General features: G+C 38.3%; 3 protein-coding genes and 1 long non-coding RNA gene across 4 annotated transcripts; 3 read left to right on the top strand and 1 right to left on the bottom strand.

Moving 5' to 3' along the window:
- Positions 1 to 4,727, top strand: LOC146636480 (E3 ubiquitin-protein ligase DDB_G0292642-like). The gene is made up of 4 exons (XM_085350836.1): positions 1 to 91; positions 282 to 382; positions 4,034 to 4,189; positions 4,272 to 4,727. Exons 1-4 carry the CDS (start codon positions 1 to 3, stop codon positions 4,725 to 4,727), a joined length of 804 nt encoding a protein of 267 aa, XP_085206962.1.
- A 3,115-nt stretch (positions 4,728 to 7,842) lies between these two features.
- Positions 7,843 to 10,612, top strand: LOC146636479 (uncharacterized). Its single transcript, XM_085350835.1, has 5 exons — positions 7,843 to 7,880; positions 8,766 to 8,860; positions 8,976 to 9,076; positions 9,931 to 10,086; positions 10,157 to 10,612. The coding sequence occupies exons 1-5, from the start codon at positions 7,843 to 7,845 to the stop codon at positions 10,610 to 10,612; spliced, it is 846 nt and encodes a 281-aa protein (XP_085206961.1).
- Positions 10,613 to 11,927: 1,315 nt separating this feature from the next.
- Positions 11,928 to 12,645, bottom strand: LOC146636478 (uncharacterized). The gene is made up of 2 exons (XR_014905478.1): positions 12,541 to 12,645; positions 11,928 to 12,117 (listed from the first exon to the last, which is right to left on the bottom strand). It is a non-coding gene; the product is annotated as an uncharacterized LOC146636478 (long non-coding RNA).
- A 7,369-nt stretch (positions 12,646 to 20,014) lies between these two features.
- LOC146636477 (uncharacterized) lies at positions 20,015 to 21,900 on the top strand. Its single transcript, XM_085350834.1, has 5 exons — positions 20,015 to 20,167; positions 20,451 to 20,542; positions 20,727 to 20,827; positions 21,223 to 21,378; positions 21,475 to 21,900. The coding sequence occupies exons 1-5, from the start codon at positions 20,019 to 20,021 to the stop codon at positions 21,898 to 21,900; spliced, it is 924 nt and encodes a 307-aa protein (XP_085206960.1). The 5' UTR covers positions 20,015 to 20,018.
- The last annotated feature ends 753 nt before the right edge of the window (positions 21,901 to 22,653 follow it).

Raw genomic sequence — 22,653 nt, 5'->3', positions numbered from 1 at the left:
ATGGCCTCAAATATGACAACGAAACAGGAGAAGTGTTATGATCCGAATGACCCAACACTTAAGTTTGTTGATAGAGAGGATGATTTGGATTGTAAGTAACACTTGGGCACTTTTCAAACTGGTGTCCGTGACGTTAAATTATATTTTAGAAATAATAAAATAAAATCATTTTAAGCCTTTGTATTACTATTGACATTGTGCAATGTAAAAATAAAACGGATATTAGCGTTTATTCCTGCATAACACATTTTCTTTTAAATGGTGTGTTTGCTTGTTCTCAGTCTTGTGTGAAGGCTTCAAATCTCTCAGAGCTCAGATGTCCTGTGGTCACGCTGTGACCCCGACCTCTCTCACCAACTGGTGTCGCAGGTTGTTGGAGCAGGTAGGCCACTGAAGGTTGGCTTTGTTAAAATAAATACATTTTAAAAAAAACTGCATAAATAAAAATATACCTAAATAAATAAGAAACAGAAGTAATCAGGCATCGTGGCAGTATCCTGATTTTGGGATAAATCAGATAATAAATGAATAATTTGGGCCTTAATTATAGAAGTTAATGGTTTTAATGCTACCACCCACAACTATTTTAAGCACACGTTTGTGATAAACACACATGTGAATAAATGCAGAAAACATATTAAATCACTTAAATAAAGAGATCCAAAGCGCACTTAAATAAATACCATTTTACTGGAATGATTATTGTCATATAGGTGAGAAAGACTAACTGAAGTCAACAGAGGGAGTGGTGCACTTAACTTATCTCGATAGAAACCCCCTCTGCTTTCAAGGAACAAATAAAGTGGGACAGAAATGTTCAGCTCTGATTTCTGTCTGCGTTGTTGTCGCTTGTAGCATTTATGTAATGTAACTCTTGCTTTAGTTAAGTGAAAGTTTCATAAACGGGAGTTTCTCAATATGTAACGCAAATGCTGCAGACGCATGACTCATCAGTGTGTACACAACATTTCAGTATATAATCATCTGAGATGATTTAGATAAAGAAATGTTTGGTCACTGCTGAACAGCTGCTCTTCCACACTTATTGTTTTCAAAGAACAGTTTAGTAAGCAGAACAGGACTATGATCTACATCTTTTGGTCATTTCAATCCTCCACCCATGCTCCATACATTTTTAATATGTACATATACTGATTAACACTGATGTGCTGTTGAATCAGCAACTGTGATACACAGCAAAAAATTACACATCCGAGAGCCTCATGGGCACGTTCTGGGTTTGAACCTGTGCTTTGCTACACAACATTACATCCACAATTTCAACAGCAATATGAAAGTTTTTTTGAGAAATCTCTTTACTCTTTTGCATGTCACAAGTTTTTGGGAATAACTACTTAAAACTAGACGATGAATGTCAGGTAAAAAGAAATGTCCTGGCAGTTTTCTGTTTTTATACAGACGTTCACAGACTTTCCTGTTTATATTACTATTACAACATTTGTGTTCATTAGAACAGGACGGATGGATGACCACAGCCCTCTTAGCACAGGGCTGATAGGACTTTTCTCTCATATATTAAAAAATGAAATTCACAGATTAAAACATTAAAATAAACATATATTAAAACAGAGTGTTATAACATAGGTGTTTCACAGACAGGTGGTCAAAATGCAAAAACAAGTTTCTAATATTCTAAATGAATCAAATGTTTGGCCTCAAAGAATACGTCTGTGTCTGTATTATGTCCAGTATTACAGTGCTACACCAGGCTCTGACACCAAAGAACACTTCATCTGCATTTGTGACACATCAGCGGTATCTGTCAGAACGTTATTTAAAGTGCTGGGTTGGGACAAACTTACAGATAAAACTGCATTTACTGTATTTGTTTTGCCTGCTCTTGCTTTTCAAAAACAATGAGGAGCAAAGTACAATTAGTAGTGCTTGTCTTGATGAAGATTTAATCTGTTTAAACTGTAAACAGCAGCTAATTCAATTCAATTCAATTCAATTCAATTTTATTTATATAGCGCCAAATCACAACATAAGTCGCCTCAAGGCGCTTCATAAGTGAATAAGGACCTGTATCCACAACTCCTCAACAGTAACAACACTTAAAGTGCAGTACCTGTAATACTGCAGGTATTACAGGCATGCTCTAATAATTCTAATAGAATACTATCATCAGCAATATTGAATGCTGCACTAAGGTCTAGCAGGAAGAGAACAGAGATGAGTTCACTGTCAGAGGCCATAAGAAGATAATTTGTAACCTTCACTAAAGCTGTTTCTGTGCTGTGATGAGCTCTGAAACCTGACTGAAACTCTTCAAATAAACCATTCCTCTGCAGATGATCTGTTAGCTGTTTGACAACTACTACTATTTTTTAGCTAAGACAGCTGGGCCAAGAGATGACTTTTTAAGTAACGGTTTAACTACTGCCAGCTTTACATAGCCGATTATTAGAGACAGGTTGACCATTTTTAAGATTGAAGCATTAATGGTAGGACTTTTAGGTGTCTTGTAGGAATGGGGTCTAAAAGACACATTGATGGTTTGGAGGAAATAATTACTGAAGTTAACTCAGAAATATTAATTGGAGAAAAAGACTAAATATATATCAATTGTTACTAAAAGTAGCTGTAGATAATGTTACATCTGCAACATTATTATGAGTATTTTTTTCTCTATTTGTTCAAATCTGTGAAGAAGTTCATGAAGTCACTACTAGTTAGTGTTAAAGGGATGGTTGGCTCAACAGAGCTCTGACTTGTTTTAGCCTGGCTACAGTGCTGATGAGAAACCTAGGGTTGTTCTCAATATGAATAGTGAGATGTTCTAGCTAGCAGAGTAATTTTTTGATAAAGCAGGCATTTCTCCAGGCAAAATGGGGATCTTCTTGATTTGTGATATGCCATTTCCGCTCGATATGCTTTGAGGTGCGTGTTTTAGAGTTACCGGTATACCAGGGAATCAGGTCCTTCTGATTTGATACTCTCTTTTTCACAGGAGCTACAGTATCCAGTCATATGTAGTGAAGAGGTAAAATTATTAACAAGACAATCGACCTCTGTTGGAGTAGCATTCATGTAGCTGCACTGCTCTGAGAAGCAGAAAGATGAAAGTCTTTTTTTTGCTGTTGTTATTAACTTTTAAACTAAAAATAAAACGAATAAAGCTACAATAGAACAGCACAGAAAAGCCCTTTATTATCATTGTACATGTACAACAAAATTATAGGTGCTCCACACCAACCGTGCAGGTATAAAATATAATTAGCAAGACAACAGGAAAAAATAACAAACAGGAGAATTATATGCAAACTAGAGGAATGTATACAAAAAAGAGAACGGCACACATTGAAAAACAAAGTGTAAAGACTTGGTCTTTGTTTAACACTTTACAAAGTTTAATACTGAGCAAACTGAGGTGGAAAATGACTTGAAAACAAATTAAAATTGAATGGATTTGTATACCCTTCCATTGAAATCCAGCAAGAAATAACAGAGTATTACACAGCATTCAGTTGTAATATGAGCAGTTTATTATTAAAGTAACACACGTTCCTTGAAAAACTAAAACAAATCATAACATGAAACTCACCTCGTTTCTGTGGAGAGGTTGAACAGGGTTTTTCTTCATGTTCTCAGACCAGCTGGATCATCACCAGCTTGCATCTTCATACATCTTTCCTTCAGTGAAGTCTTTACCTTTGTTGCCATTCATCTGTGTTGGAAAACCAAAGTGTTGGTTCTAGCTTATGAGTCACTGTTGATCTCAAATAATCTCTAAGCAGCTGAATGTTAAAGAAAGACACACATATTTCTCCTTATCATAGGCTAAAAGCTTGATATAGACACAATGACTTGCATGTCAGCAGCATCCCCATAAGGCATATAAAGCCCTGCAACAAAAGTTAAAGCGAAGACATAGTTACATGGATAATGTATCTGCAAATATTAACTCAACATTTCTATGTGCTACAACATGGACATAATGGCACAATGATAAATCTGGTTTGTTTACAAAATGAGTCTAATAAATAATTTCTCGTTTACTATTTCAATAAAGGGTGAAAGCAGGTTTGTGTGTGGTGGGTCTGGTTGTAGTGCTGAGTGGACTTTTGCAGAGGTTTGTAAAATGGCTCTTCTGGACCCTCAAGAAACTAAGTATTTCCGAAGAACATTGACATTCAACGTCGCCAGGCAGACACTTGTTACCAGATTTGTAAGTATCTAATTAACATATTATATTGATTATAAAAATTTTGTTATGTATTAAATGTTGCCACTCTTTTGTCTCCATGTAGTGTCCTGTATGCAGATCCACTGTGGTGAGAGAGAATGGATCAGATTTGAATGTCCTCTGTAAAGTGTGCACAGCAGTAAAAGGACGACCGTTTGAATTCTGCTGGCAGTGTTTGAGGGAGTGGAAGGGTGCACGGCCTCGGACAGACCGCTGTGAAAACGATGGCTGCTGTAACGAATCACTAAAAACACTAAAAGAATGCCCAGATATCAGCTTTGATTCAGTTGAGGAAGTCCACGGGTGTCCCTCTGTCCGTGCCTGTCCCACCTGTGGGTTCCTGGTAGAGCACAGCAAGAGGCGCTGTAAATTTGTTGTTTGTCCTCGATGTAAGGTGAAATTCTGTTTTGTGTGCCTGAAGAGCTATACTAAATGTATTAAAACCAGTGACTACTTTGGAGCATGCTTCAGTCGTGTAGCTCCCAGACAGACATCGATACCTGTATGGCAGAAGAAATAATGAAAAAGACGCAAAGCTCAAGTGTGTGAGAGTGCCTTTCTGTAGTAATATACCATGTTGTTTCTTTTAATTATCTTTTGATAATTCTCTGTTCTGTTGGAACAGTTATCAGATATAATCAGTGTTGATTTTTCTTGATGAGAAATTTGCTACCACATGTGATCTTTACGGCTGCATTATGTCTGAATCATAACGACAATGAACCTGAAAAATGTTATTCAGTCATAAATTTGAAGTAAAGTTAATCATACATTCTGTGTGTACTCATCTTTTTCCTCAACATTTAGTTATTTTATGTTGTCTGCTGCTTCTTTAGCATTAGCTTCAGGATATTTAGCACTTATACTACTCAGGTCAGACTTTTCTTTCTTGTTTTGACTGCTTAGTTTTTTTTGTAAAATGTTTAAATAAATCAATGTTTAGTTTCTTGAAACCTTGTTATGCTAAATCAAAGTAGAAAAAAATGTTTTTGTATTTTCACCTTCAGCCACCAGATGGCACTGTTCACTCTGTACATGAGGCGTGTTAATTAGAGCACTCACAGGTGCGCCCAGTTAGAGACAAATCATTTTTAATACCATGCAGCCTGCATAGTAAGTGAACTATTGAGATAGGATTTTGGCAGGTAATCAACAGCTACTGCCTAATACACAACAAAATATTTATATAAATGTTACCATAGAATACATTTGTTATTTTTCTGCCTGCAAAATGCCTCTATAATAAACATACAGTGTTATTTATTGCTCACAGTAAGTAATACTGCATTTCATAAAAAGAACATCATGCCAACAGTTAAACGTGGTGGTAGCAGTGTAATGGTCTGGACTGCTTTGGTGCTTCAGGATGACCTGCTGCTGATGAATCCATGAATTCTGCTCTCTACGAGAAAATCCTAAATGAGAATGTCCAACCATCAGTTCATCCCATCCCATGAAGCTCACTTGTGTTATGCATCAGGACAATGAACTGACAGCAGCAGGTCCACCTCTGAGTAGATAAAAAAAAAATTAAGGTTTTGGAGTGTCCGAGTCAAAGTCTGGACTTAAATCAGATTGAGTTGCTCTAAGATGCATGACCCTAAACAGGATGCTAATGCTTGTAAACCCTGCAATGTAGCCAAAATTCCTCCACAGTGATGTAAAAGACTCACAAACGCTTGATTGCAGTTTTTGATGCAGTCCAGTTATCATGTTTATGGGGAATGAATTACTTTTTTTTGCAGGGTATATTTAGCTAAGCAAAGCAAGGCTACTCAACAAGAACCCAAGAATAAATATACAGAAATGAGCACAATGGGTTAAATTCAACAATCATTGCATTTATTTTTAAACAAGATGAAAGCAGAGCATTTATGAGAATCAGCTGGAAAGTCAAGATAACTAAATATTAACCAATGATTTCATCACTTTTTTTTAGGAACATTGATATTCATGGGGCTGCTGCGTAACCGTACATTTGTTGTCAGCTTTTGGTATTTCAACTACTAGTAAGTTACACAGGCTAGCAACGAAACAAAAAGAGAAATAAAAAAAAGAAATGTTATTATGCCCTATTTGTGCATCATTTACAACTTGTGATAATAAATTAGTGCTGAAGTCTATATAGGTATGATAAAAGTCTTAAAATCTAAAGGAGGATACAAAAGTGTAGAAGAGAACCAAAGATCAAAGATGATACAGTCCCAGCTAGCAAAGATGATGCATTGCGTCCTTTGGTGTATCACATTCCAGTCCTGAGGTGAATCTTTTGGGTGGAGTTAAGTTCATCGATGATGATATCTGTCAGCCTCCGTGGACCTTCGCCACCATCTGCACCACAGACGAGGGTTTGATCCCATACTCTGACAGAGATGCAGAGTCATCGTCCAGCGGCTTTCCTGAGACAATCAGCCGGAATTCAGCCATAAGATATCCTACACACACACAGGAGAGCGAGAACCTCACTAAATATTTAAACATGTCACAAATAATTATATCATGTCTCTGAACACCACTGAAGGTTGTTATTTTTAAGTTGCACTCAGACAGCACATGGCTGTGGCCACTGCTCAACTAAAACTAAACTTAGTGTGAAAAACATTTATTTCACCCGCTTTATAAACCAAAGTGTGCTCTCACAGTTTGTGCGACGAAAACACAATAACAGTGAGCTATCCAGTTGAATGTGTGTTTGAAGTTGTGTCGTATTATTGTGCTTCGTGATTTTTGCACGACACAAAAACCTCACATAACAACAAAACAAACTGAAACTGACACGGAACATAACGAACACCAAACTGAACCGAAAGAGTTTTGACAATAAACACTTGATACAGTTTAAAAAAGATATAAGATTCTTGAAATAAATGAGGACATTTGAATGAGTCTGTGTCATTTGTGTCACTTGATTTTCATTAGATTGCAACACGATCGCTCGACACATAGCTTCACTACTATTTCTTCTCTTTATAGTTTCTCTTTTGATATGTTTTGAGTTTTTGGGCTTACCTTTCTTTGGAAACAGTTGCGCTGCTTTCATCTTCAAGTCTTTCACGGTCTTCTGCTGCTTTTTGGAGTGATTTAATTTGATAACCCCCAACTCACCTGCAGGTGAGCGGACGGACAAGCTGTACTTGCACATTGTGTTTGTCTGGTGTGTGAGTCTGAAGAGCTCCTTCGGTTTCTGTTAAAGTCAGGTGAGTTCAGAGTGTATTAGTCACTGAGATGGGCTGTCTCTAAATAGTTGTTCACCTCATAACAAACGCTTTATCAGACAAACATACGAAAAGATCTCTTAGGAATCCAAATGTTAGCTAAGTTCTATATCTAATTTAGTTTCGCTATCATTTTCTTAGAGTTAAAAGAAATCACTTTCTTTCTTTATGATTAATTTTAACGTGATGTTGGGTTCACTTTGTTGGTTTGATAGTTTGTCGTCATTGTTGTTTATTCATAGGCCTGCTGTCTGTTCACCTTTTAATGTTTTATTAATAGCTTGCACATTAAACTGTATATAATAAACAAATCCGGCCACACGTTTGTGTTGACGTCACTCAGAGTCAGCTGTTACTAGGCTCATCGCGGCGCCACACGTCTGTTGACTGCACCGTGCGTGTCCCGCAGCAGGATCGACGATGGCCTTATTCACCTACCTGGCCGGTCTCCCGCACAGGTAACACTCAGCGTATTCACTCACTCATGCGCGTGTTACTTTTGGTTACATGTTCAATACTCTGATTTCACTGGTAACGACTTTTTGTCATGGTTAGAAAGTGCGGACCGGAGAGTTCGCTCTTTACTTCGATCATTTAGAGTCTGACGGTCTGACGTCACAGTGATCCTAAAACAAAAAGCCTGTGATTAAAAACATAGTACTGAAAGTTCAGAACTTACTGTTACCAGGGCTGGAGTGGTAATTTGGCACACAGGGAATTTCACAGGCAGGGCGATGGATCAGTTCAAGGGCCCCCGAAGAGTGAGCAGCCTATTCGTTCATTTTCATTATCGACACTGTGTCGTCCAATAAAATATCTTTACGCAACCGGGACCTCCCCTACCTTCCCTGCGCGCTCCGGCGCTCGAGTTTAGTGTGGAAAAAAGTTCTGAAAAGATGGAGCTGAGAAACTGAAACCGAAAAATAAAAAAGAACTAAAAATAGATGCACAAAATATGTCAAAAGAACAGAGATATTATCTGCAGGGGTGCTGTTGAGGAGGGAGAAATTAAAGAGCTGGAGAGACGTCATTAAGATCCAAGGATCTTACTAAAAGCCGAAGTGTGGCTTTAAATTATGATATGCGACATTTCAGTGTAATTGAGAAATAACCCAGCAACAACCAATCTGATTAAAACCTGCTTCAATATCTCAATGCCTTTTTTTGTAGTTTTTTTGGCCCATTCCCACTCCGAAATCACACACACACACACACACACACACACACACACACACACACACACACACACACACACACACACACACACACACAGCTCAAACTCGGAGGGGGGGGGGGGGGGTTGTCTCTTTGAAGTGACACTGTGCTCTGTTACTGTTTCGCAGACTGATGGCCTCAAATACTTTAACAAAACAGGAGAAGTGTTACAACCCTCTCGACCTGACATTTAAATTTGTCGATAGAGAGGATGATTTGGACTGTAAGTATTACTTGGGTGCAGCAATAATGAGAATAATTACAATAATAACGGTGAAAATCATTTTAACCAACGTCACAAAACATTTATTCTTGAATTTGTGTGTGATTGTTCTCAGTTTTGTGTGAAGGCTTCAAATCTCTCAGAGCTCAGATGTCCTGTGGTCACGCTGTGACCCCGACCTCTCTCACCAACTGGTGTCGCAGGTTGTTGGAGCAGGTAGGCCACTAAAGGTTGACTTTGTTAAAATAGATAAAATAAAGTCAGCATAAATAACAGTGTACCTAAATAAATAAAAGCAGAAGGCATCGGGCGTGGTACCAGGTTTCTGATTTTGGGATAAATTAGATATTAAATTAATCTTGATAATATTTTTAATCCTACCACAACATACAAGCACACACATGTGTAAGTGATGAAAATAATACCTGATCTATTATCACATCTTGTTTTAAACATAATACACAGCAAGCGCTCTTTACTTGGTCTGCAGACACATCACTCAACAGTGTGTACACAACATTTTAGGGCCTATAATCACCTCGTGTTCAATCAGCACCTGTGAAGCACTTCAAGAAATCACACATCTAAGAGACTGATAAACCGTGCTCTTCTAAACAACCTTACAGCCACTTTTGTTTCCTTATTCTTTTGCATCTCACAAGTCTTTGGAAACAAAAGTACCAAAAACTAGATGAGCACCTAATGAATGCTGTAAAAGCCTGTATCAAAAATATTAACCTGAAACCTGTTATTTTTATCATATACTTTAGATTTCAGTGCAATGACTTACACCTTGTCCAGCTGTGACATTTTCAGTGTTTTATCAAACCACTGCATATCTAGCAATGCAGGTATTAGCTACAAGAAAAATTTTGCTAATGATAAATATAATTTCTTTTATTAGCTAATAAGTTAATGAATTACAGAGCATGTCTTACCCACAATATGGTATTTATTGATTAATGTGAGTTTAACTGAAACAACAAAAATCCAGCTCATCAAATTGTTTTGTGTTTTGTTTCCAACATGTGAGTCTAATAATCCTTTTACGTCTCATTATTTCAATAAAGGGTGACAGCAGGTTTGTGTGTGGTGCGTTTGGTTGCAGTGCTGAGTGGACTTTGGCAGAGGTTTGTAAAATGGCTCTTCTGGACCCTCAAGAAACCGAGTACTTCAGAAAAACCCTGGAATTCAACGCTGCCAGGCAGATGCTTATCACCCGATTTGTAAGTGTCTCATTAACATATTATATTTACTGTAAATTTGTTATTATTGTTAAATGTCATTCTCTTGTAGTGTCCTGGATGCGGATCCGCTGTGACGAGAGAGAATGGATCAGATTTGAATGTCCTCTGTAAAGTGTGCACATCAGTAAAAGGACAGACCTTTGAATTCTGCTGGCAGTGTTTGAAGGAGTGGAAAGGTGCACGGCCTCGGAAAGACCGCTGTGGAAATCGTGGCTGCTGCAACCAGTCACTAAAGACGCTAAAAGAATGCCCAGATATAATCTTTGATTCAGTGAAGGGTGTCCATGGGTGTCCCTCTGTCCGTGCCTGTCCCACCTGTGGGTTGCTGTTGGAGCACAGCAAGAGGAATTGTAAATCTCTTGTTTGTCCTCGTTGCAAGGTGAAGTTCTGCTTTGTGTGCCTGAAGATCTTCACCGAATGCACCACAACAAGTGGCATTTCTGCACCTTGCTCTAGTGGTGTAGCTCCCAGACAGACATCGATACCTGTATGGCAGAAGAAATAATAGTAACAACACAAGGCCATCAAACTTCACTTTGTTTTGGTGTGAAAGTGCCTTGGAGTTGATGCACTTTAAACTATATCATAATTATATTAAAAAAAAATAACTTTTTGCTCCCACATTTACCTAGCAACTGCCAGAAACCAGTCAACAATTCCCAGAATTTCACTCTGACTGGAGATTGCCAGGTCACTGAACTTATACTAGGTCTGCATGGTTAAGCTACTTCCAGTATCCACTTGTCAACCAGTCAGGAAATAAACATGTTTCATAGAAACCTGTGGTTGGCATTTATCTGTAATAATATATCATGTAATATAATGCTAAAGAAATGTTGTAGTTTGTTGATGAGAAATTTCCTACCAGATGTGAACTTTACTTTGAGGTATTATGCCTGATTTGTAAAATCTCAAAAATACATTTTAAATGTGAAGTTAAACACGCATTCTTTCTTTTTGCAAAACCTTGTTGGGTTAAAACAAAAGTTAAGATGTAAAACATGCAGCTCATTTAAATAAATTGTCAAAATGTTGTCATTTATCATGTTGTGCTGGGTAGGTGATACCAGTTTTTGTTTTAATTAAAGAAATAATCTCTTTGGGTTTTTAAAAAAAATTATTTACAGTTTCAGTTTGTTTCAGTTTGATTCCAGTATTTGAATTATTTTATGGAGATTAAATGATTTTTAAACATTTTTTATTCACTTACATATAATTTCCAGTTGGTGGAAATTGGGCGAAAAGTCCTTAAATGTCTCAAATACAAATCACTGTACATGACGGGCCTTTATCATGAGTATCAGGCTTTTATGTATCATTTTACATAATGTACATGACAGTCTGACTCTGACTCTCTGACAGTCTGAAGTAATAGGCTACAAAGCAAATCAGAATTTTATTTCTTGCGTAACTTGCAACTAACTAATCTAAAAGTGCAATCCAGTCCATGACAAGTACAGTGGTATATGTTTGTTTTTATTTACATCACAAAAGCACAAATGATAAAAATCAGTACATGATTTACTTTCTTGAGGTTGTTCTGTGTGCCTTTACATTTTCTCATTTCTTGGTGGTTATCATGTGGCTAATAATATTGCCACATGATTGATTTATTATTTATAATCTTTGGCTCTGAGCACAGAAGCCCATGAGGTGGAGCATTTAATTTCCCCGGTGTGTGCACCCTTACATTTGTTATTGGTGTCCCACACAATTTATCAACAAAAATAAAAGAAAAAGAGAAAAAAGAAAAAAGTAGCTAATGAATTGTTTACACCCTGAAAAACAGCTCGAAATAACTGCACAGGTTTAACAGCGTACAAAAGCATTTTTGTCCTTGGTCTGTGTTAAACGGTTGGAGCTCGACGATGGAGCTCAGTCAGCCTCCGTGAACCTTGGTCACCATCTGCACAACAGAGTTGGGCTTGATTTTACAGTCTGACAACGACGCAGAGTCGTCATCCAGTGGGTTTCCTTCAACGACCAGACGGATTTCACCCAAATATTTCTCTACACATGGAACACAAGGAAAACAGAAAGTTACTCCGCAAGCCTTAGAATAAATAAACAGGCTACATGTCTCCGCATTAAAGGTTTTAACGCGGGCATTAAAATACTGGACTTATTTAAATGCCTCTGTTAAAGCCGCATCGCAGAGAACAGCAGTTCAGTTAGTAACACTTTCACTGTCTGTGCTTCCGGACAGTCTCCAGGTTATGGACCAGCTTCGTCAGTTTCACGTTTATAATGTTTCAACAACTGACAACTGAACTGATCGTAATTCTAAAAATAATTTTAAACATACAAATCATATTTTAAGATATTTGAATATTAAAAAATAGGCAGCATGATTTAAATGTATTGTTTTGTTGTGTAACAGATTGCTACAGTGTTTATTTTTATTTTTTCAAATCTTATTTTAGGTTCGCCTACCTGTGGGAAACGCTTTGAGCGCTTCCTTCCTCAGCTGGCCCACCGTCGGTTGTTGGACGGGCAGCTGTTTGGAGTACAGGCGGACTGTTTTCATCCCGCCTGAAGGCGAGACAACAGCGACATCATATCGACACATCGTGTGGGGGAAGCTGAGAGTTCCTTTCACTGTCTCCGTCTGAATGTTATGCGCAGTTACGCTAAATTTTTATACAGCGGACCCGGAAACATGCGTCTGAAATGGTTTGTTTCGCTTTAAGAAGGAAACAATAATGTAACCATGCCATTTATTTATTTGTTTATTTATGAGAATAAAATAATGTGGATGTTATTGACACTTAATCCAACTAAATCGGCCTACAACTAATCGATTACAGTGTGAGGGAGTAACAGAAATATAAGAGTGAAAGTTGTTGTTGTATTTGAATTGGACTCATATCGAGTTGACCGACTCTTTGGAATCACTGCACAGGTTAAGTCAATATTATCTCCTGTGAATCACAGTGACTTTAATCTAAAACACTGCATATGGTCTCCTTATGATTTACAAAGCAAACCTAAACCAAGAGCTTAGCGTTAGTCTTTAAATGAGTCTGCGGGTCACGTGTGGATATGAGTTACACAAGTAAACTGTTCTTTATCTTGTTCGTGTTAAACCATTTTATTAAAAAACAGTCTGTAAATCTGCTTTTTCTATCATAATCATAATATCGTTTCAGAATTATAAAACGGTAATTGCGCAGATGTTGCAGTTGCGCAGTTCTGCCGATAGTAGTGAAGCTATCAGATAAGTAATGGAGTGTCGGTGTGTCAGGGGAGTCTGGCGTTTCTCGTCTTTGATTTAGAAGAAATCACGTGATTATTCACCTTCACCGTGTGGTCAGCAGTTTTTCTGCCAATCGATCAGACATTCGCTTTGAAACAGCGGGCTTAGTGTCGGTTACAGGATTTTATTTATCCATATATCACGTCTGCACATCCTTTAATGTTGTATCTGTCGCTGCGTTTGGTAGCCTATAATAATCTTATTTCTAGGCATTTGAAGATATGATACTCCACTGCTTCAGTAAATAGACTCCAGCCCACACAAGTCTTCTCAGTTCACCGCTGTTCACGTTATTTCAACAACCGCTACTCGAGTCTCGCTGTGATAATGTCCACATCGTAAGTGGATCAGTCACAGCTCTGCTGCTCAGGTAAAGCACGATGTGGTCTAATAACTACATTGTTGATGTGCATATTAGATCGGACTGCCTGGTTATTGTTTTAATATTTTGGAGGATTGAGGTTTTCTAACGGTAGGAAACTGCGCACCAGCTTTTCATTCTTACATATGAATGTAACTGAACAAAATTTTTAAATTTTTAATTTATTATTGTTTAATCTTTCTTTTTGTCCCTGGTCATGCTGTTACCCATGTGTTTCTCATTAAGGTTGGACAGGCCAGGGCACACCTAAAACCCATTTACAGTCATGCATGTCAGTGGACTCTGGAAGGAAGCCAGATTTTTGAGTAGCATAGGGAGAACATACAAACTCCAGACTGGTGGATTAAAACCACGGATCTCTATATATGAGGCATCGTACTAACATTCTTGCAATGCAGTTCTGAAACATGCAAATAAATATTCAGTTTCATTAGATGATACGTTAAGAAATGATACAGAATTCTGCTGGAATTATCTGAGGGAAGCATCCACGACCTCAGAAAGACCTCTTTGCTGCAGTCAGTCTCTAAAAGTACTGCCTTTGAGTCTGTGAGTCCATGTCCCTCCATCCATGCCTTACTCACCTGTGGCTTAGTGTTGGGACACAGCCAGACACATTGCAAATCTCTCTGTTTGTCCTCAATGTAAGGTGAAGTTTTGTTTTGTGTGCCTGAAGACTGAATGCGTGACAACAAGTCAAATATCTGCACAATGCTCCAGTGTGTGGGCCGCCAAACAGACCTCTATACCTGTTAGGCAGAAGAAATGATGGAAAAAGACAACAGCCTGCTGGAGCTTTGTTTTCTTTGCGTGTAACGTAATTTCCCATACTGTGTTTCATGTCCTTCTCTGGTTATAACATGAGGTCAGATTTGGCATATGTAATCATTATTGGCTTTGTTGGTGAGATATTTTGCTGTCACATGTGATTTTTTTGCCTATACTGCTTTTAGTTTAAGTCACAAGGACCATAACAAGTCTGAAACTTTTCATTTATTCATAAATCTGAAATATGGTTGAACCTGCATATACTTTATGTATGCATTCCTTCATTTCAGTTTAATTTCAGTTTAATGAGATAGTATATTTTACTTAGTTTCAGTTATTTAAAGCCATAATTAAAGCCTTGTTTTTCCAGCATGAATAGGTTGCGGATAAAATTCCCCACAGATCCACCTTTATCCTAAATGCTGGTTAAGTGGCACAAAGAGGAACATTTGCTGCATTGTTTTCAGCAGAAGGGTATTACAGAAAATATGCAATAAGATTTAAATATGCAACCGAAGATGACGTGTAAACCAGAAAATTAAAATAACTTTCAAACATATAAATAATGCTCATCATAATGCCTGCTAGCTCAGTTTCGAGTTGAATCACTTTATCAGGCATGATGCTGTCATTGAGATGAAAACTGGAAACTACCTAATACACCCGCACCAATGTGTGTTATGTAACCAGAACAATGTTTGGTTTGGTTTTTTTGCTGTTTCACATCCTGGTTGTCTTGCCAAATGATAGGTATGAGTGGATTCATCAGTAATCTTATTATCATATCATTTTTTTTATCCAGTTTGATACACATTCATAACACCACAATGGCAAAAGTAACACAATAACCATTTCAATCTCTCCAAACAAGACAATAAATCCAGTTGATAAGCCAGCCCAGTGAAGCTGATTGGTAGATCGGGTACTTTCCACAACTTTGGCTACATGGTGCAAGGTTCCAAAAGTAGAGTGATAAAACCCATAAATGCACAAAATAAGATATTAAACCTGGACTCGCTGCAGAACTAACACTGATTACATAAAATAAAATGTACAAAATAATCCTGGCTGCTAATCTGCAGTTGCATGAGTTTTCGTAGCTGGTGGAGAGAAACCGAAAGTGATAACAAATAAATAAAAAACAATCTAGGGCATTTCCTGGTGTGTGCAGACAACAGCTTCTGTGTTTACTGCTCATTCTAAACCTGAGAAGGATACGAGGTGAATGGTGATAATTCAGAGAAAACTGAAAGGACAGCTGAAAGAGAGGGACTGAGAATCTGCTACAGCAGAGAGAAGGGTTGTTTTGGGACTGCAGTGAGGAAAGAGAGTCACAGAATGACAAAGCTGAGTGCGGCACGAGCTGAGTAATGAAAAAGGATTCAATGTAGATGCTGCAATCAAGGAAACAAAGGCAACAAATGTCAGGGTGCCGCGAGGGGAAAACCCAAGCCATATTGAGAAGTGTGTTGAAGACAACAGAATCAAAACAACAGCAAAGTGGCAAAAATATATATTTGTGCAGGTAAAAAATGGCTTTACTATGATATGAGGTCTGCCCAGTTAAAGACAGATCAACATGTTTAAGATCCTCCCACAGATTTCATTTATGTTCACATCAGAGGACCGTGAGGCCTCAAAAGCTTCATTTTATGCACTGTAGGTAATAGTGGAAATTTATGTCTGCTTTGGTTTGAACCACCAGCCTTCTGATTAGTTGATGAACTGCTATACTGCATAAGCCACCAGCAGAAACTGGTGTGGTAATAATATTGCCTAACAGCAACTGCAATCTAAAGGCAGCACCCAACAGTCCAAAAGGAAACTGTGGCTGGGTGTCATGGCAGAGACTGATGAGGAAGCGGTCCTGAGCTGTAGCTGGATGCTGTTCCGATCCCAAGCAGACTGAATATACCCCACGGTTTGCATTTTCACCTTTAGCTACCAGCCAGCTCTTCTTCATATTACTCTGTATATCAGGTATGTGAATTAGAGCAGTGATAGGTGGTGCCTATTAGAAACAAACAGATTTTTAATGCCTGCGTGTAGCAGTGTGGAATCTGTAGTATACATGGACTATTGAGATTAGTTTTCAGAACACAGACTGTAAAAAAAGAAAAAATCTTTTATTATTGAATAAGATGGAAAAATATCTCAAATGATATACATTCATAGTTATTTTTGATATACCAACAAATAGCAAGTTACACAGCTTAGCAGGGAAATAAACACAAGCACAAAATGACACAAAATACATTATTACATCCTAATTATTCATCATTTACAGCTCATCATAATTAATTAGTGCTGAACTCTAAGCAGGTATGGGAAAAGTCTTGAAAGAGCCAAAGATGATGGATTTTGTCCTTTGGTGTCTCATATTTCAGTCCTGCTGTGAGTCTTGTGGATGCAGTTGAGTGCATCAGTGATGATCAGCCACCGTGGACCTTCGCCACCATCTGCACCACAGACGAGGGTTTGATCCCATATTCAGACAGAGATGCAGATTCATCATCCAGCGGTTTCCCTGCGACAACCAGCCGGACTTCACCCAGAAGATATCCTACACACACAACGCAGGAGAGAGACGAACCTCACTAAGTATATAAAGATGTTACAAATAATTATATCATGTTCCCTGAACACGACTGAAGGTTGTTATTTTTAAGTTGCACTCAGACAGCACATGATTGTGGCCACTGCTCAACTAAAACTAAACTAAGTGTGAAAAACATTTAATTCAACTGTAAAAAACAAAACCTCAACAACACAGTTTGTGCGACTTACTGAAACAGCAACACAGTACACAGGAAACGTGTTTGTAATTGTGGTCATATCTGTTAACACAGCCTGTCTGAGCTGGCTTGAGCTCACATGTTTACTCAGACTGAGATGTCCACTTGAATGTGTGGTTGAAGTTGGTGTGTTGCATTATTGTGCTACACAAATACCTCACATAACAATGACGCCAAACTAAATCGTTCTTAACTATATTATTATTACCAATAAAATTAAACACTTCATGTAGTTTTTTTTTAAAATATATAATTTAAAAGATTCATAAAATAGGCAAAAACATTTGAATGTAGGCTTACAACAGAGCCATGTGATCACTCAAGAAGTAATTTTTCTCTTTGATCTGTTTTGGGGTTTAGGCTTACCTTTCTTGGGAAACAGCTTCAGCGCTCCTTTCTTCAGGTCACTGACCGTCTTCCGCTGCTTCTTGGAGGGGTTTAACTTAAGAATCCTCATCTCCCCTGCAGGTGAGAGAACAGACAAGCTAAACTTGCACATTTTGTTTGTCTGGATTGTGTGTGAGCGGTACGAGCTGCTTCAGGTTATGTTAAAGTCAGAATGGGCGTGGGCTGAATTTATAATTGAGATGGCTTTTTCCTTTTAGGTGGGTTGTCCCAAATAGCTGTTCACAAAGACTAGCAGCAGCAGCTTATATGAGCCTACAATGGTGACTTTATCAAAAAGCCACACCAACAGATGCATTTGGACTGTTAGGGAAGTTCCACATCTAATTTAGTTTCACTATCGTTTTAAATCGAGTTATAAGAAATCGCATGGTTTACTTTTGCCACACATTATGTTTACACTGTAGGGTGGATAGTTTACATCAGCTAAACGGACAGAAAAGTATTTATTTTTGTCCCCCTTCCCTGTTAATGCCCTACCTGGCCCCCTGGCATAACTTTGCTAGACCCGCCCCTGCACAGTTACCAGCTGTCAGCTACTTAGAAAAGGATCCTGGTGTTATTTGTCTCCCAGAAATAGTTCATAACTTCAACTCATTCATGTCACCTAAAAGGTAAACCTGTTTGTCCATCACCTGTTCAGCTCTGATGATTCAGTAAGGGACATCTCCTGGTTTCATCTTCATGTTTCCTCTCACCAGATAACCAAACCAACATCATGACCAGCAGCTTTACAGCTGTGGCTCCAGCAAACATCAGCTGGTCCTAGAAAGTAATATTAAATAAATTATAACAACAACTGATCAAGCTTAAACATGCTGTTGTTGTTCAGCGTGAAATCTGCTGGTTTCCTCTTTCTGGTGCAAAGTGGGCGATAAACAAACAAGAGAGAAAAGCCGATCAGCTGATCATTGATCAGTTTCATGATTGAAGTAGCAACAGAAGAGGGAGGGGAGAGGATAAGCGAAGAAGAGGCAGCTGTGCAGTATAAAATCACAGAATAACTCCAGCTTTGTCTTTTTTTTCTATTCTAGCTGAAGTACGGGACAAATCGTGTTCCTTTTCACCTCAATACCATGTTATTCTGTTTGTCTGTGACAAGACTGCTTTTAGAGCCATTGCCCAAGCAAGGAGGAAGGTGCATATTGTGTGCATATTTAAAGACAAGATCCAGAAAGCTATTCTTAAAGGTTTATTATGGCAATGAGGTGAATGGATGGATGTGTGATTTTGTCTAGACATTCAAATAAGAACACACAATAACAATTAAGGATCAAACCAAATCACAGTGCTATCATGCTACTGAAAGGATTCAGTAGATCACTGAACCTACTGAATCTACACTAATGCATCCAACATCTTAGCATTTCCATTTCTTTAAATTTATGGCTCTGGTGTAACACAACCAGGGGGAGGGAAGATCTATTTACATTGCATGGCAACCAGATATAAGGTTAAACAGAGTCATCTTTGTTTACCTTCTCTGGTGAGGAGGTAAAAGCCTACCAGGCCAAAGTGGAATTATAAAGACTCCTGGGTATTTCCAACAGCTGGTGCTGGTGTAAGGAAGTTGGATTCCTGCCTGTGGCCATCTCCCTGTACACCTCATCCACCTAACACACTGCATACTGTAATAGCCACACCCTTTTTGCACATACTCTTATTTCTTTCTTTGTTATTCAGATATTTATCAGTAAGTGACTTATATGTATGTATATATAGCATATATTGTGCTATTTCTTACTTCCTGTATTGTCTGCACGCTCGTGCAGTAAAGAGAGTGTATGTTGTAACACAAGACACAAAAAGAGAGCTGATTAAGTTGTCTAACTAACTCATCTACACCAGGCATGCTGTAGGATATGTAGCAGCACTGAGGAGGTGGTTTGACTCGATTAAAAAATAAATCAAAAAAGGTATGTCGACTTTTTTCATTTTTCATTTTCAACTATTTCGAGTTCAATCTCGAAACTTAGAATTAGTTCTCAAAATAATTAAAAAAAATTTTTCAATAAAATCAGGACTCGTCGTAAAAACCAGCAGGCAAGGCTAAACTCGAATTTTACCAACGACAGAGGTGCGGCCCTGAAAACAAACACACACACACACACACACACACACACACACACACACACACACACACACACACACACACACACACACACACAGTGGGAGAGAGAAAGAGATGGGAGGGAGGGAGGAGTATCGCTGCTCATATTCACCGCAGAACAACACGATTCTTAGTCGACCGCTGGATATACTCCCGTGAACAGATAGTGCGCAGTGACAGTAAAAGCCAAGCCAGATGTTCAACCGGACCACACCTTTGTGTTCACCTCACCAAGATTCGGGTGTTGCTCCGTTCATCAACGTGCCAGATGTCTATTACATGTATCCAGTGTGTCCCGCAGACAGAGCGCCGATGTACTTGCCCCCGCCTTTGCTGCTGCACAGGTAACAACTCAGGTTACATCTGCTGCTCCGATTTCACTGCTAACGATTTTTATGCTCTGACTTTGCGTTACGGTTGTAAACTGCACAATGCGATAATTCAGTGTCACAGTCTGACATCACAGTGATGCTGAAACACGAAGCCGCTGATCAAAAACTTTATGTTAAGAAGAAACGCGAGCTGTGTGCAAGTATCAAAAACTGCGCAACACTGCAGCTCACACACTCTCTTTTTTGAAGTGAAACCGGAAGTGTTCATTCTGATCTGTTTGTTGTTGTTTCGCAGTGTGACGCCCCCAAGCGTGCCAACAACACAGAAGTGTTACAACCCTCATGACAAAACACTTAAATTTGTCGATGGAGAGGATGATTTGGACTGTAAGTGTCACGTGGGCACTTTTCAAAGTGACATCGAACAGATTCACATTTGATATAGAATTCATGACATTAATTAAATACAATAATTTTACCTGTGCTCACATTAGTCTAGGTTAAACAAAATCGGCATTAGCATTTATTCGCGTGTGACACAGACTTTTTGCTTGTGTGTGATTGTTCTCAGTTTTGTATGAAGGCTTCAAATCTCTCAGAGCTCAGATGTCCTGTGGTCACGCTGTGACCCCGACCTCTCTCACCAACTGGTGTCGCAGGTTGTTGAACCAGGTAGGTGACTAAGGGTCAGCTTCATTAAAATAAAAAAATAACAGACAACATCAGACACAGTGGCAGAATTCAGATTTTAAACAGGGCAGAATAGTTTTGCCTGTGTCTTGAAATTACAGAAGTTAATGTTTTTAATGCTACACGCACGTGAATAAATCAAGAAAACAACGCCCAATATATCATCATTATTAGTATTATTTTCCTGTGGATTGGATTGGAACGATACTATTTCATTTGTTGATAATATGCAGTAACCCTCACACAACATAGTGTTTATAGTTTTATTAATCAAAGATTAACCTAAAGATATTAACTGCAATTCCTGAGATTGTTCTCTCGTTTGTTTTCAACCCCTGAACTGTATAAATAACGCACCTTTCTATATTTCAATAAAGGGTGAAAGCAGGTTTGTGTGTGGTGCGTCTGGTTGTAACGTCGAGTGGACTTTTGCAGAGGTTTGTAAAATGGCTCTGCTGACGCCTCAAGAAAATGCATATTTTAGAAGAACCATGGCGTTCAATGCTGCCAGGCAGACACATACGACTAAGATGGTAAGTGATTCATTAACATATATATTTCATGTAAATGGAGAATTGTTAGACATTTCATCATGTATTACATATTGTCCCACCTCTGTCTCCATGTAGTGTCCTGGCTGCAGATCCACTGTGACGAGAGAGAATGAATCAGATTTGAATGTCCTCTGTAAAGTGTGCACATCAGTAAAAGGACGGCCGTTTGAATTCTGCTGGCAGTGTTTGAGGGAGTGGAAGGGTGCACAGCCTCGGAAGGACCGCTGTGGAAATCGTGGCTGCTGCAACCAGTCATTAGAGACACTAAATAAATGCCCAACTATCACCTTTGGTTCAGTGAAGGAGTGTCCCTCTGTTCGTGCCTGTCCCACCTGTGGGTTACTGTTGGAGCACAGCAAGAAGTATTGTAAATCGGTTCACTGCCCTCGATGCAATGTGTCATTTTGTTTTGTATGTCTGAAGAGCTCCAGTACATGTTTGATAACCAGGTGTATTCTTGCCCCCAGACAGACCTCTATACCTGTCTGGCAGAAGAAATAATGGGAAAGACACGAGGCTGTTAAGTTTCACTTTCTTTAAATTACGAGTGTCGTTTTTAAATCAATGTACCATGCTGTGTTTTTTAATTCTCTGCTTTAAATGTCATCGCATTAAAAATTAAAAAAAAAAAATATGGTAGTGAGAAATGTATTACCAAATATGATCTTTGCAGCTGTGTCATGTCTGAACTGTAATGATAAATCTGATAAATGCCATTCATTCATAAACTTAGAATAAAGTTAAACATTCTGTGTGCACATCCTGTCCTCTGGTTACTTACATATATAACACATGTCGTCTCCTTATCACACATTTTGTTTGATTTAACATCACGTTTGCAAACTACGTGATATTAAATCTGTTTAGAACAAATGTTTTGTGTAGGAAAATCTTGTTTTGTTTAATCAGTGTCAATGCTCTTATTTCCTCTAAACTGTTTCGAGCAAATGTGTCTTTTAATAAAACTTTGTTATGTTTAATTAAAGTCATTGTGTAAAACATTCAGCATATTTAAGTTAATTGTTTCATTTTCGAAATTAAAAATAAAAATGTGTCTCTGAGGAAGAAAAGCTTGCAACACCATATTTAATACAAGCCTGTAGATTTTTTTTCTGCCTTTTTGTTCCTTAGTGTATAGAAAATGAACACTGTCATGTAAAATGTGATTCTTTACTATACATTGTTAAAAACAATATGGTCCAAATGAAATGTTGATTTGAAAGTTAAATTAATACAGTGACTGAGTTAAAATGC

Source organism: Diplotaxodon limnothrissa, linkage group LG3 (assembly GCF_057381915.1).
Source record: "Diplotaxodon limnothrissa isolate DT_005_m linkage group LG3, D_limnothrissa_male_GT1.1, whole genome shotgun sequence".
In the NCBI taxonomy this organism is placed as follows: Eukaryota; Metazoa; Chordata; class Actinopteri; order Cichliformes; family Cichlidae; genus Diplotaxodon; species Diplotaxodon limnothrissa.
This window is presented reverse-complemented; position numbering and strand designations above follow the sequence as displayed.

Excerpts from the sequence above, each read along its gene's own strand:
- LOC146636480 (XM_085350836.1), top strand. The coding sequence starts at position 1 with ATGGCCTCAAATATGACAACGAAACAGGAGAAGTGTTATGATCCGAAT. Across the intron at positions 383-4,033 it reads GTCGCAGGTTGTTGGAGCAG|GGTGAAAGCAGGTTTGTGTG; the intron begins GTAGGCCACTGA and ends ATTTCAATAAAG. Across the intron at positions 4,190-4,271 it reads AGACACTTGTTACCAGATTT|TGTCCTGTATGCAGATCCAC; the intron begins GTAAGTATCTAA and ends GTCTCCATGTAG.
- LOC146636479 (XM_085350835.1), top strand. The coding sequence starts at position 7,843 with ATGGCCTTATTCACCTACCTGGCCGGTCTCCCGCACAG. Across the intron at positions 7,881-8,765 it reads CTGGCCGGTCTCCCGCACAG|ACTGATGGCCTCAAATACTT; the intron begins GTAACACTCAGC and ends ACTGTTTCGCAG. Across the intron at positions 10,087-10,156 it reads AGATGCTTATCACCCGATTT|TGTCCTGGATGCGGATCCGC; the intron begins GTAAGTGTCTCA and ends ATTCTCTTGTAG.
- LOC146636477 (XM_085350834.1), top strand. The coding sequence starts at position 20,019 with ATGTTCAACCGGACCACACCTTTGTGTTCACCTCACCAAGATTCGGGT. Across the intron at positions 20,543-20,726 it reads TGGAGAGGATGATTTGGACT|TTTTGTATGAAGGCTTCAAA; the intron begins GTAAGTGTCACG and ends GATTGTTCTCAG. Across the intron at positions 21,379-21,474 it reads AGACACATACGACTAAGATG|TGTCCTGGCTGCAGATCCAC; the intron begins GTAAGTGATTCA and ends GTCTCCATGTAG.